Genomic DNA, 14,181 nt, shown 5'->3' on the forward strand with positions numbered 1-14,181 from the left:
AAAATGTGCCCTCCCACAGCTGCTGCTTCCCAGCCCCCTGCCTTGATTGGTACATCAGAGCACAGGCTGGGAAGCAGCAGCCCATGGTAAGGGACTGTTTTCCTGCCCCTTGCTGTCTTGGCTGACTGGGAGCAACTTGCTCCTGGTCAGCACTCTACATATGCGCTACTGCACAGTAGTTTATGGTTAATTTATCTGTATTTACAGATAGTAGGCAACCCCACAGTAGACTAATGTACTGCACAGTAAATGCTGCACATGTGTACAGGGTGTTACTTTCCTGCACAACAGATTAGTCTATTGCGCAGTAAAGCATATCATGTAGACACACCCAGTGTCATGGATTTCTGTGGTAAGCCCCTGATCCAAACTAAAATATATGAGTCTCACCTTTTTATGGGAATGTTCCAGTTTGGGCAGAAATTTCAAGGGAGGTTTCTCAGGTCCAGGGTGGGATTTCTGCTGAGAGTCAGAGAGCAAGGCATCTGTTCTTGAATAGCCTGGCAGTGGGGGCACACACTGGTTTCTGCATCTGAGAGCACATGAAGGAACAATGTGGCTGGTGGCATATACAGATACCTATTTAGAACTGGGTTGACTAGGAGCAACCTTCAGCAAAAATCTAGAGCAGGCCTCAAATTCAGACCTCTGGAGATGCAGCAAGATCCTTTAACTGCTCTGCCATCATAACTTGCTGCTGCACGCGTGCATGCGCACACACATGAACACACAAACACTCATTCTCTCTCTCTCTCTCTCTCTCTCTCTCTCTGCTACAGCCCAATCCACCTTACATTCCCCCCAGGATCCTAACATCATACTGACCAGGTGCAGTAACAGAACTCTTTGCAATTGCCCCGCAGTATAATTCAAAGAATACCGGTACCATATGAGGAGAGATTAGTTATAAGCTTTTAATAGTCATTGCGTTATCCTGTACAACTACCATTGCTTACATAGTAATTTACTATTATCAGACAACATTTAAAAGTGCAAAAGCAAAGGAACCATCAAACTATGTAACTGAAGTCCAGCTTGCTCTCAAACAGAAGGGAGCAGATGCTGACAAAAATTAAGAGGAGCTACTTTGACTTGCAATAGTCAGTTCCCTTCCAAGGGAAATGAAACTACAGTAAAATATTAGTATTGATTTAATCATTCTTTGTACAGAAAAGCACACTGCTCCTCATGTTTCTCTCTCTTTTCAGGCTTTGTACTGCAAAAGCAGGGAAGCATGCTCTTCTACTCTGAATGGCAATGGCCCCTCCCAGTCACAGATTATCTTGGCTCTTAGAATGAATAGTGATCACGATTATGACTACATTGTACCCTTTTGCTGAAGCAGTCTAACACATGAACACTGCTGTCCCCAAAACATCCCTCTGTGATTCCAGTCATGAAAGGTACTCGGGATGACCACTTTGAGAATCTTGCAAGGAAATTAAAATACAGTTGGAAAACCTCATGACTCTGCTGTCTGCAGATTATCAATTAGATTATCATTAGATTAACCGCAAAGCAGCTGGAATTTGTCTTCCCTTTTGGAACAAATGTGAGGCTGTACGGTGGGTTAATACAGGTACTGTTACTGCCATACAGCCAGTTGGTGGCAGTAGAGATGCACTGTGGGATGATTCTGGTTTGAATTAATGGAGAGTTTTGATTTAGTGGTAGCATTTTTTCCACTTAGTTTTACTGAGAAAGTTTTATACCGTCAGTCAGGTGTAAGCTAGCACACTGATGGCATAACACTATGAAGTGACCGTTTAACAACAATACATTTCCAGAAGGCATTCAGTGGACTGTGTGCAAGAGAGAGGTTTGATCTAGTGGTTTGAGTAGGGTGTTGGCAGCTTACAGCTCAGCTTCAGTATTGAAGTCCTCTGTTGCTTTGAGAAACCTAATGAAAATATTTTTTTCACAAAGCCTCTTGTGGGGATTCTTTTGTTTAGAGTTTGTAAAGTCTGCAAAGCAGTTAGGAACAGCATAAAGTAGCGATTCTCAACCAGGTATGTGGCACCCTTGGGTGCCATAAGATCCTTTTAAAGATTCTATAAGGTGCTGCACAGTATTAGCACTTGGTTTTGCAAACTTGATTCAAAAGATAAACCCAGAGATCTCAAATAGGAGTCCATAGTGACAAAAATATTTTGACCTGTTGTGGTCTTTCCGAGTTCTTTGCAACAGAAGTATTGCTGTGTTATTTTTCCATAGGCAAGAAACATAAGAAAGCTAGGAGCTGATATTTTCTGTGCCTTGAGCATAGCAAGGGGTGCCTTAAATCTAAAAAGGATGAGAACCACTGGCATAGAGGATTTTTTTGTAATTAGATTTCATAAGAATTTTTGAAGATATCTGTTTCAAGGAAACGAACAGTTCTACTGGAATTATATTTCTTTCACACAGCATGTACTGAATGCCAGATCTCTTGAGGGCAGACAAGGTTCTTTGGGTAAATCCGGTATCTTTTATTAGAGCAACTCAAATAGTTGGAAAAATTCTTCTTAGCAAGCTTTCGGCACAAGCACCCTTCGTCAGGCTGAGGAAGCATCTGCAGATCTCTCCAGAGTATTTTAACATCCCTGGTAGCAGCAGGGTACTGACCACTTGTCTTCCTACTTTACCTGTGGCAGGTTAGGAAGCTATGCCTTGTGGTTGTGTAGTTTTAGTAACAGGTTAGACAAGGCTTTCTCCAGGATGGTTTGTATAGCAGGGGGTTAAGCTCTGATCTCTGGAGGACTCTTTCAGCCCTACTTTTCTAAGATTCTATGAAAGCTCAGTTGAGCAGAGCCAGACTTGGATTATTAAAAAAAACCCAACACCCTTATAATACTGGCAGCTTTGTAAATTAAGAGGCATGGATATTAAACTCTATGCTTCAGCATGTAAACTGATGAGCTTTTTAAAGTTATAAAGCCTTCCAGGGGAGAAAAACAGCATAAACAAAGGACCCTGAATTACAGGGGAGAAATTCGTAAACAAATATTAGACAGAGACAAGGACTGACGTTTAAAAGAAAATTAATGCAACTTTATATTTTCCTCTTTGTGTTATTTTCATGTCAGAATACCTTTTAAAAGTATTTAGGAATTCTTTTATTTAAAAATAATTTATTAGGGGTATTGTTAAATAAGCAATAGTACTAGTTACAGTTTAAAGTCTTGTGATATCCATATTTATGAAATAAGTATAGAGCATACCTGTCCTTTTAAAACTAAACAACCAGGTTAGTATCTCAGTACCCCTTGGTACTGTTTATAATCTGACTCTTTCATTGTGTTGTAGCTTATAGACATTTTTTAATAGTTAAATAATCTTTTCTGTCCTTTACTTTTTGTATTCCCCGGGACAACTGTTCAGTCATTAATTTGTGTATTTCTTGTATGATGCCTTTTACATCTATTCCATTTCTGGAAGCTTGAAGTGCAGCATCATTGAAAGGGAATATAAGGACAAAATCACCTATTCGAGGAAAGGGCTTCTTGTCTTGATCTGTGAGAAAATAAGGAGGGATGCTTAATTTGTTTTTATATAACTCAATGGGCAGCCATTGGGTGGATTGGCCAGGCACAGGCACAGGCACATGATGTAAAGTTCCTTGTATTGGTTTGCTATTAGATGCAGCTCTGGAGGGGAAAGATGTTTTTGGCGTGTTCATCCTCTCCCGGAGCTGAGAGGTCAGTGTTTTCCTTGGATGTACTCTGGCTGCTTTCCTAGTCACTATGGCCTCTTCACTAAATGATCTTCCTGCAACTTCCAAGAGAGATTGTACAGGAGAAGCGACAGTGCATTCAGTCTGTGGTTGCCTAGAAGCAAGGAAATGTGGGGCAGAATCAGTTGTACTTTTACTGTGAATACTCAAGGAGACCTGTGACTTACTAGCACAGGATGCTTTAGTCCTGACTCCTTTACTTTGTCTCAGGGTGTCAATTTGTTTGTAGTTTAGTAATTCAATGACATCATGGAGAAGTCCTTTTTTCACTGTTGCATCAATGGAGCAGTCTAAATGTAAGGCTGGGCTGCAGTTCACTTCTAAAAGCCATGGTTTGAATTTGTCATCTATCAGAATATCAAACCCAAAGAGCTCAAAGCAATTGTGAGTCAATGGTACAGAAGGGGTGATAGCAAGAAGGGTCAGTGTCACAATGTTGTTGATTCTTTGCCACAAAAGTAGGTCGTCTACGCCAATGCTGCGTAGGTAAGAACGGCATTTGCTGAATGTCCATTTGCAACCACGGCCAATCCCTACTTTATCTTTTTTATATGAGGGCCCAAACTTATTGATACTGGTGTTTGTCAGATGGGCGTATACATTGTCTAGAGAACTGAGGTCAAACTTTTCTGTGGCAAACCTCACCAGTCCTTCTTCATAAGTGTAAATGGTGAGGGGGCAAAAACTAGTGACACAAACATACAGGCGGAGATCCCATTTGTACCCAGAAATAAGCAAAGGGTTACTAATATACTTCTGCACAATGACCACATAATCATATATGAGATCCTTAATGTCCTGGAAAATGAGTATCCCCCTTCCTCGAGACAGATTCACAGGTTTGCAAATCCAGTAGCTTGACTTTCTGCCTTGGGATTGTCTCTCCTTGCTATATTCTGCTATAAACTTGACATAGTCGTTTGGCATAATGAATGCCACTGGACTAAATTCATACAGTGCTGATCCATAAATTCCTTTCATACGTTTAAGGTTTCTTGCCAGATAGTCTTTCCTTGTGATCTTGACTGTTTCTGGATAGTGATTGAGCCTCTGCCAGGGTTTAATGTTACGGTGGTCTGTCACATGGAAAGGGGTGTTCCGCCAGTACAGATTCCAGTCTGATTTGTCCTGCTGTCGTTTATCAAATTCACTCCAGCCACGTTCCATTAAGACTTCACGGACCATTTTAGGAACGCTGTCGTGGAGACGGAACACCAGGGGTTTCAAGGTGTCTTTTGTGTTGTGGTCCTCTGCCATTGTACAGCCCTTACTTCCTGAAAAGGAATCATCAGGAGGATTAACAATCAGATAAAAATGGATTGTGCTGGAAGCCATTACATACATCTTACTGCTCCTTAATTATCCCTGCTTCTTTGTGACATTAATTTGCAACTTGTGAATGCAATCTAGAGTGAAAAACTAAATTTACTGTTGGAAGAGCAACCGTGTGGGCCCCATGTATACAAGAGTCTTGATTTCAGGCAGAACAAAGTATTGCCATCTCTATCCAATTCAATGTCCATTTGTATTTGCTTCTTTTTTTTTTTAAAGAGGCCCTACTTTAATAACGTTTGGCTTGCCCAACAGTCTGAAGGTTTTGTAATTCACAGGAGTCTTTTTATCATTTTATAGTTTCATTGTTCAGTTCAGTGGTCATAGTTTCTACCATAAGGCCTTCATTCTGCTAGGTATATCGAACCTATAATTCCCCGCAGCTGCAGCAAGGAAGAGACTTTTTGCCACTAAATTGGCTAATCCTACTCTGAGAATAACCCCAGTGTAGATGGAATTTTAGGACTTCATCCAAAACTCATTTAAGTCACTAGAAAGGCACTTATTGACTTGTGGTCTAGAGCTGTAGTATCTGCTGAGTAGTCTGCCTCATACTTTTCGTCCATCAGTAAAGCTTTCCCCACTTTGTGGGGTGTTATGTACACTTTTCTCAATGTTTTTTTTTCCTGCAAAGTAGCTGGCACACTTATGTAAAGAACTTGGTATAGAAATCCCAATGAAACTCTCTGCCTTAGGGATATTGCTATTTCTATGGCAGTGTTCTTTCTTCTGCTAACACCCCTCATGATGATTAGCAGGGATCCTGGTTTTCTCTGATTTTAAAAAAATCCCCTATTTTCAGTTAAAAAAAACTAACCCCAAATCCACATTTTCCTGTGATTAAAATGAAATACCACACACACACACACACACACGGTGTTTCATTTTAATCATGGAAAAAATGTGGATTTGGGGTTACTTTTTTTTAACCAAAAATTGGGAATTTTTTATTTAAATCAGAGAAAACCAGGATCCTTGATTAGACACTTCATCAAGACAAAGAGCAAATCTGAGGCAATGCCGTGTCAGGATTAATTTATCTACTCTACCCACATCAGGATTGGCTTTCTTTTACTGCCCTACACTCTGTAATGTCCTAAAGAAAAATTTTAAATTTGAACCCTGGAAATACTGAAAATAAAAGTAAAAATGTATTTTTCCTAATCATACTCTTACTTGTGGGAAGGGTCTGACATGACCCAGGGGTAAATATCTGCTATGCAGTGGTCAACTTCCTACTCATACTGTTTTCAGAGAAAAGTCTTGATATAGCTCATCAGATTAAGAATCCTTCCTTTGGGGCTATAAATTCTCAGTGATAGAAGAAAAGCCCAGAATGTATATTCCATGTATTCTAAATCACCATAGAAACCCAGGATGCATGTTGCATGTCCTAGGGTTCCCTTTCTTCACCCCTTCCTTCCTTCCTGGGATGATGGAAGTTAGAGATGGCTTGGAATTTTTAGGCAAAATATCTTTTCACTGACTCATCGTGATTTGTTGAAACTACAGCATTTTGTTGAAAACTGGCAGTATTGATTAATTTCCTTCTTTGTTACATTTTTTTAAAGTTCTGAAATTATGTATATTTCTCTTTTTATGTATTTTTAGAATGCAAAACTCAGTTTTTCAGTTCAAAAGACATTGGTTTTGAAACATAAGCTAAAATGTATTTTAAAAAGGAAAAAATAAAAAAGTCAAAAAATGGTTGAAAACAATAAAAAAATGGTTGAAATGAAATTTTTCTAAATGATCCAAGTTAAATGTTTCACTTGACTAGATCCAGTTAAAAAAAAATGTTTCAGTTCACTACATTTTTCAGTATTTCAAATATTTATCCTTCTTTGGATGTGATTTTTAAAATGTGTTTCCTATCTTGCTATCATAATCTCTAGTGTACAAGTGATATTGTAGCCATGATGGTCCAGAAAGTATGCTAGACACAAGGGCTAGAGACACACATTCAAAAAGCCGCAGCCTGAATTGATTCAATCTTTGCAGGTTAGTCTAAGATTCAGTCTAAATCTAGATTGAACCAATTTGCAAGTAAATAGACATTCATGGTTGACTCCAGAAATGCAGGGCACATACCAGTTGCTGCCTATGCCCTTGGGTTGTGGGGCCGGGCCAGATTGAGCTGCAGCGATCCATTGCCTCCCTCTGCCGAGGCCTATGCCCCTGGCCTGCAGCAGCCCACCCTGAGTGCCTGGCACCGCTGTGAGCTGGCGGTGAGTGATGGGTGTTTCACCTCTACCCGCCGCAATAATTCGCTTTGCCGCTAGCACTGAGAGAGGCATGAGGGTGGGGAACCTCACTGTAGCAGCAACCTGCCTGCAAACCATGGCTTCCCATGTGGGGCTAGAGGTGGGAGGCAGTGGGGACTGACTGCTGCCAGCTGGGGCTGCCCCAGCCTGGGCTGCGCTGCCACAGTGGGAGACAGGGTTGAGTCAGACTTCATAACTAGCCCCAGCTCCCTCCCCTCCCCACCCAGCCAGGTCACTTCCCCCCTCCTTGCCCCCTCCCCATGGCCATCTGGGCGTTCCTCAGAGGGATGGCCCAGGGCACCATGTTGGTGCCCCCACCATTGCTGCCTGCAATGGGGGGATTAAACCCCCACTTCCCCTCAGGCTACTGTGGTCTGGCTTCTGCAGTGCTGGGTGCACATCCCTGGGTGCACAAGCAGAGCCTATCAGTGCCTGTGCCACCCCCCTGCAATAGAGGGAGTAAACCCCTGCTTCCCCTCCTGCCACTGGAGCAGTTAGGGGGTAGGGAGCTGGGGATGCCTGCAAGGGCTGCTGCCTCACTATGAGGCAGACTCGGCTGCACTCCAGAGCAGGGTTTCCCACCCTCACACCTTTCTCAGCCAGCCAGAGCAGTGATAGTGCTCCAGCTAGGGAGGAGAGAGGTGGGACCAACCCTGCTTGGCTGGAACAGACAGCTCAGCCCAGCCCAGGGCTGCAGAGCATGCTGGGATGCTGGGGGACTGATTTAACTTAAACCAGGAAAGGGTCTAGGACACAGGTTCCATAAACCATTTTGACCTTGTGCCCACCTGGTCTCAAGAATACGCTTGTGTGATGCCCTGGCACATGCGCCAGGTGCTGGCTGCTGCATGGATCTCAGCGACCTCTGAATGAGCCCACAATCACCTTGGGGAAAGCCCAGAGACTCTCCTGCCATGACTTTGGTGATTTCTTCAGTGGTGGGCTCCCCTTCTGTGGGCTCGCTCAGATTGGCTGCAACCTTTGGTGGGTATCCATGGGGCTCCGCCTCCCCTATACCCCATCCATGCGCCAGCCTCTAGGATGGCCCTCGGTATTCACAAGGCTCACCCTCCACTGTCATCTCTTCCCATCCCTCTCGTGGGGAGGGAGATGATGTTTTGTGTTTCCCTCTGTGTTCCCGGGTGTCTTGAGTTGTTCCTGGCCTCCTGATGGACCTCTGGCTAAGTCTGGTTATTGGCCACGGTCCTTCAGCCACTCCTACCTTTGGAGTGCTGACTATGCCTCTGCCCTTGCCTCAGGGCCTCTTGGGGCTGATCCCCATTAGAAAAGGGAGAAACACAGAAATAACCACAGACACAAAAAAAGGATTTCAGCAATAATATGGGGTAGGGTCCTGGCCTGTCCCCTTCCCACTCACGGACTCCGTGTTTTATGGTCTTTGTCATCCCTCAATATCATCCGACGTCCTCTTCCCTGCTGCGGACCCCCTCTGATGCTCCAGCTCTGGGTCCAGGTCCCAAGCTTCATGCCAGTATTGGGAACACCCGATGTGGGAAGCACCCTTGGCGTGCACCTCCTGCAGTGCCTCCCTGGCGTGTCCCTCGATGCCAGCTTTTATCCCGGCTGGGCAGCGTCCAGGGATGACGTCACCTGCCCATGCCGGCTTAAGCTGCTCACAAACTACGTACCTGTTTGGTGCCAGCACAGCGCATCCGCCTCCTCTTGTCCTGTAAGACGTAAGTTTGCCCTGGTTTCAGGGCTTTTTGTGCAAGGGTGGGCTGACCTGTTCCCTGTCCCACCGCTGGGTGGGGAGATCCCCCATCTCCTGGTGGCTGTCCTCCTGGGACAGACCTCAAGTCAATTATGTCTGATACTACATTCAACCATATTTATTTAAAACCAGTTTTGGCCATTTTGAAAATGGTTTATGTGCACTGAACTTATCTTCTGTTATAGTTTTGATCACTTAAACCAGTTTATGTGTAACTTCTGTCCCTAACCAAGGATTTCTTAAGGTGATATCTTTTATTGGAACAAATATGCAGTTGGAATAAAGTTAGACCAGCTTTTGAATGCAAAATAGTCTTTGTTAGTAAAAGCTCAGATCCAGGTCTCACAGAAGCCTGGATTTTCTTTTTTCCCCAGACCATCAGAATGGAGCTAGGCCTGCTGGGAAGAGGGAACCGATTTAAAAGGCTCAGTGAGGAGAGAAAGCTGACAGAATCAGCAGTGAGAGAGATCTTGGGAATAGTAATAGCAGTGATGCCATCCAGTCACCAAATACCAAGCCGGATCTCAATGGAAAAGGAACGGGGAGAAAACACACAGGATTTAGGAGAGGAGTTATGAGATGAAGGTATAGGGAGTAACCTGATAATGGGCAGCCTAGGAAGTGGCTTGATGGAAGCAATAAATTAGGGCTGGTAGAATCCGAGGGCATTATTACACATGTAAGTCCTGTAGCACCAGGAGCTTGGAAAAGTGCCTGGCGCTGCAACGCTTACAGTTGTATAAGCAGCAAAATGTGCATCAGTGCTGAGAAAATGGCGGTGGCACACTTTTGACATAAACCACCTCAGAGGTGCTTTAGTTCAAAAGTGCACCACCACCGTTTTCTGCGTGCTGACGTGCATGTTGTCACTTATACAATTGCATGGAGTGCAGCACAGTTCACCTCAGCTCGTGTGTAGAGCAGACTTGATTAATTGAGTCTGCGCTGAAGTGGCAGATCTCTGGTGCATTGCAAGAAAAAAAGTATGTGTATAAATGCTCTGAGGGTGTGGACACACACCACGTGTACTCAGGAGGGAAAGTCTAGCAGATACACGACGCACAACATTTATTCCACAGGGATGCTGTTTTCCAGTGTAAAGTTACTTATGAATAAGTGAAATTTCACTCCAAAGAAGCTATGTTCTAAATGCAGACCAGTTTCCTGGCTGCCTAATATCCTTGTGCAGCTAGCTTTGGAGAGCTGATTGAGTGTCTACTCCTTAGTGCAGAGTAAATTTACGGTAGAGCAAAATCCAGGGTAAATTGCTCTAGAGTAAATGTGTCATGTGTCTGTACCCTGTCACACACCTGCTTCATGGCAGGACTTTAGGGCAGGGACTCAAGGGCCTGGAGAGCAAAGGGAAAGAGGTACTAGTAAAACAGGTTGGAGACCAGTCATAGTCCAGAAAGCATGAAGAATGACATGGCCCCTTCTGAAAGGAGACCAGGAATACCACTGTCCCGAGGTGGCAGAAACAATTGAGGCCTTAGGACTGGGTTGAAATTTATTAAAACTATATAGTTAAAAATATGAATCAGTAGACTGATCCATTTCTCTGTTCCTTGGCAGCTGAACCAGAAAAGGAAAGGAGCTAAACTCATGCTCGAACTGAGCCAGTTCTTCCCACACCCCACTGTGTCCTTTCACGTGGCCCAAGTATGCCTCTCCTCACATCCCTTACACCCATATAATGCAACAGAGTCCCTAGTGGATTTAGCACTCCTATGAGGGAATGCTTAGAGGGACAATGAGTGGATACTTAAGTACCATGGTGATGGAAATGGATTTACTTGAGTATTACAAAGGGGAAAGCAGCTTTGTGTGCATCTTCCAGGCAGTGATGTCTTCCTGTTCTTTCAAGTTCTCAGAAGGGTAGGGGATGTTGCTGAGATGGCACCTCCATTTCTGTTGCAGTGTTCAGTATCATAATTTCATGATGATTAGTTACTTTCCTTGTTTCTATTTTCTCTATAGTTCTACTACTCCTATATGTCCCTTTTTCCTGATATGTTTATTAAGCATAAAAACATGCAAGTGAATTAAAAAAGGTTGTGCTGCTAGTTTTGTCGAGCCCGGCTCAACCTCTTAGACAAGGAAGGTTAAATAAAAAAAAACATAATGAACTGTAGTGGCCATGTTTGGCTGAGTCATAGTTTAAAGATTGCAGTTACGTTTGTATATTATGCACTAATCAATAGCACTACTAGCAACACATCTTTGAAAAGCACTATATTGCACAAATACAGAGCATGGTAAACTCCACCACCACAGCATCTTAACTGAAGGAGCGCAAATTGCTTAGTAATGACTGTACCTAAACAATAAAGCTTTTAATGGCAGTTCGCTCTTTGAAAACCTGTGACATTGACACTCATGGAAAAGTTTGTTGGAAAGTGCTTGGCAAGCCTAGATATTACAAATAGCAACATCCCACTCTTTCAGTAAGTACTGTATACGGAGTGCAAAGGTAATAAAATGATTAAACAAATCTGTTCTTATCTTGCCGGAAGATAAAAAAACCCAAATAGGATCAATAGAACAAGTTGATTCTCTTGTTGTGAAGAGTGTTACTAATAAAGAACATTTCCCTGCTTTTAAACAAATTGGTCTCATATGTAAAAAGAAGCCCTTCAAAGTACAATTGGAGGAAAACTATTATCAGGGCTAGGCATCCGTCTAATTGAGTGAATACAAATGTCGCCCCCCTTTATTTCCTCTATACATGTGACTAAATGTACACATATCTTTTCATTCAGGTGAATTTGCCCGAGTTGCCCATATAATTTAAAGTCCCACGAATGTACCTGAGTTAGGTACTTACTGTTGTTTCACAATGCAGAGAAAATTGCACTTTAGTAGTGCCAATCAGAAGTTAACACTGCCCAAAGTTCCTAGAAAGTGGTATAAACTGCTGTATTTTCAAGTACATTAAATAGAAAATAACTGTGCTCCAGTAAGTATTTCCATTTCAAGCAACTGTATATTAATTCTTTCATTGTAATGGCAACTATAGGAGATGTATAAATCCAGTTCTTTGTGGCAAATGCATGTGCTCATGTACTCATCTGCTTTTTCACACCTCCCTGAGCCAGGCACAGTTTTGAAAAGACAGTTCTTAGCAGTTAAAATTTAAGTTTGTTTTCCTAATTAACTGAAAACCTTTCTATAATGATGGAACCCACCTTAGAGGCTTGCATTATCTTGCAGTATGCTATTACATATCCCCTCTTGTCATGATTTAATAAAGTTGTCTACTTTGAGATTTAATGTCAAATAGACTCATTGTAATTATACCTATTACTTAAAAGAAAAACAAAAAAAAACTATGCCATGATTTATGTGTGGTGAGAGTTTGTGTGTTTTAAGGTCAGAAGGGATCCCTACATCATCTAATTTAACTTTTTTTTTTTATAAATCGGAGACCATAGGATTTCAGCCAGTTACTGCAGGGTTGAGCCCAATAAATTATGTTCAACTAAAGCAGGCCTCCCAGAATGACATTTGGTCCAATTTAGTGATAAGGGTTTTGCTTTAGTGGTATCAAATCTAATACTAGTTAGATTACACTGTAATTAATATATAACCCATGGTACAGTGAACAAGTTGCATGCTAAACATTAATATGTAATCTCATGTTGTCATTTAAAATGCGAACACTAAGGACTGGCAGCCCCCCTGCTACACCCTCCACCCCTTTCTCTTGCAATGGAAATGCTATTGACTTCAGCCTATTGCAGGTCACCTCGTCTCTGTGAGTATAGTATGAAACAAAGAACAATTCTGTTATACTTTGTTCCCAAAAGTCACATTATCAGCTCTGCGTTCCCCTGGGAAAGGAATCCTTTTCAAGAGGATTTCGTTCTATCTGAAGTCCCTGTTTTTACAAGCAAGTGCTTAACACAGGGCCCTATTTGCTTCCATACCCCTTCAAAGTGAGCACATACCTCTTCCTCTGGAGCTTTTACATTCACAGACTGGTGCATTCTTTGAATGGTAATTGCCTCCATACACAATGCAAGCTGCTGGCACGCTCCAGCTTCACCATGCACTTGAATTTTCAAATATGGACATAAGGAAACGCCTCCTGCATGCTCATAAATTCCAAAGAGGAATTTGCCAGTTGACTTACTTAGCAGCTCTGTCTGCCTGATTGTTTTCCTTGACTGCATGTTTCAAAGTGTGGGCCAAGAGGGTTAAAGCCTGGTTGCCTAGCAATACAAAACACGGATCCTGTATACAAAGGCGAAGAGTGACAGCACACGGAGAGAAGTACTTTCTTGCATTATTTCAATTTCACATCACCAGCCTCTAGGTTCCTCTTTTGGCATGAACCAAATCCAACAGTCCTTGCTCAGGCAAAATTTCCTGCCCCTGTCTCTCTCCTAACTGCCTCAAATCATCTCTTCTTTGTTCCCCTCCCTTGCCAGTTCAGTTCTGCAACCTCACTTCCTAAGTTGCCCTCATCTGGGCTACAGCCTGAGAGTGGCCTGGGAGCTGATGGAACATGGCAGCATGCTGGAGGAATCCCCCAGCCATCTCACCTGTGGGGACCAGGTCAATGGGCCTTCTCTGAATAGCTCTATTAAATGAAGCCTTACACAAGAGGCAGCTGAAAACTGGTCCTTTTTGGGGCAGAGAGGTACATCCACTACCTCAGTGAAAAGGATGCTTACTGGGAAGAGAAAATCCTGTTTTCAAATCTTAACTCTTCTTGATTTAGTGTAAAAACTGGATCCCAGATATCACACATCCCAGAAGACTGGCCCCAGTATTGGGCATAGTGGGGTGAGTATATCTAATATCAATAAATGCATTTTTGCATAAATACTAAAGCATTCCTTGGAGCAGTCTTGTATCTGACTCTCTCACGGTGCAAATGAGTGACCCCTTGACCACCATGTCTCTCTGTATGATGGGAAAGGCACCTCTATCTGGCCAAGAGTTAGGTTTGTAAGTCCTGTTAAGGGTCGACCCTAACACCTCTGCTATTTGCTATCAGCTTGCTGGCTTCTATGAATCCCATTTTAAGTGCTTAACTCTCTTTGTACTTGATATAGGCTCCCACCTTAGGGTAGAGGATTCCACTCAGTATCAACTGTGTCTTAAAATTTAGTTGTTGCTACATTGAATATGTATTT

General features: G+C 42.7%; 1 protein-coding gene across 2 annotated transcripts; it reads right to left on the reverse strand.

Annotated features, from left to right (window-relative positions):
• Positions 1-900: 900 nt before the first annotated feature.
• On the reverse strand, positions 901-13,195 carry TTLL2 (tubulin tyrosine ligase like 2). Of its 2 annotated transcripts, XM_019479703.2 has the most exons (2): positions 12,988-13,195; positions 901-4,986 (listed from the first exon to the last, which is right to left on the reverse strand). In XM_019479703.2, the coding sequence occupies exon 2, from the start codon at positions 4,967-4,969 to the stop codon at positions 3,287-3,289; it is 1,683 nt and encodes a 560-aa protein (XP_019335248.1). In that variant the 5' UTR covers positions 4,970-4,986; positions 12,988-13,195; the 3' UTR covers positions 901-3,286. The 2 variants fall into 2 exon arrangements, with proteins under 2 accessions (XP_019335248.1, XP_059570892.1); XM_059714909.1 differs by lacking the exon at positions 12,988-13,195 and having other exon boundaries at positions 901-5,736.
• Between the last annotated feature and the right edge of the window lie 986 nt (positions 13,196-14,181).

The sequence above is a fragment of the Alligator mississippiensis genome, chromosome 1, assembly GCF_030867095.1.
Source record: "Alligator mississippiensis isolate rAllMis1 chromosome 1, rAllMis1, whole genome shotgun sequence".
Taxonomy (NCBI): domain Eukaryota; kingdom Metazoa; phylum Chordata; order Crocodylia; family Alligatoridae; genus Alligator; species Alligator mississippiensis.

Bases quoted from the DNA above. Each gene is read 5' to 3' on its own strand.
- TTLL2 (XM_059714909.1), bottom strand. From the start codon at position 5,056: ATGTATGTAATGGCTTCCAGCACAATCCATTTTTATCTGATTGTTAAT.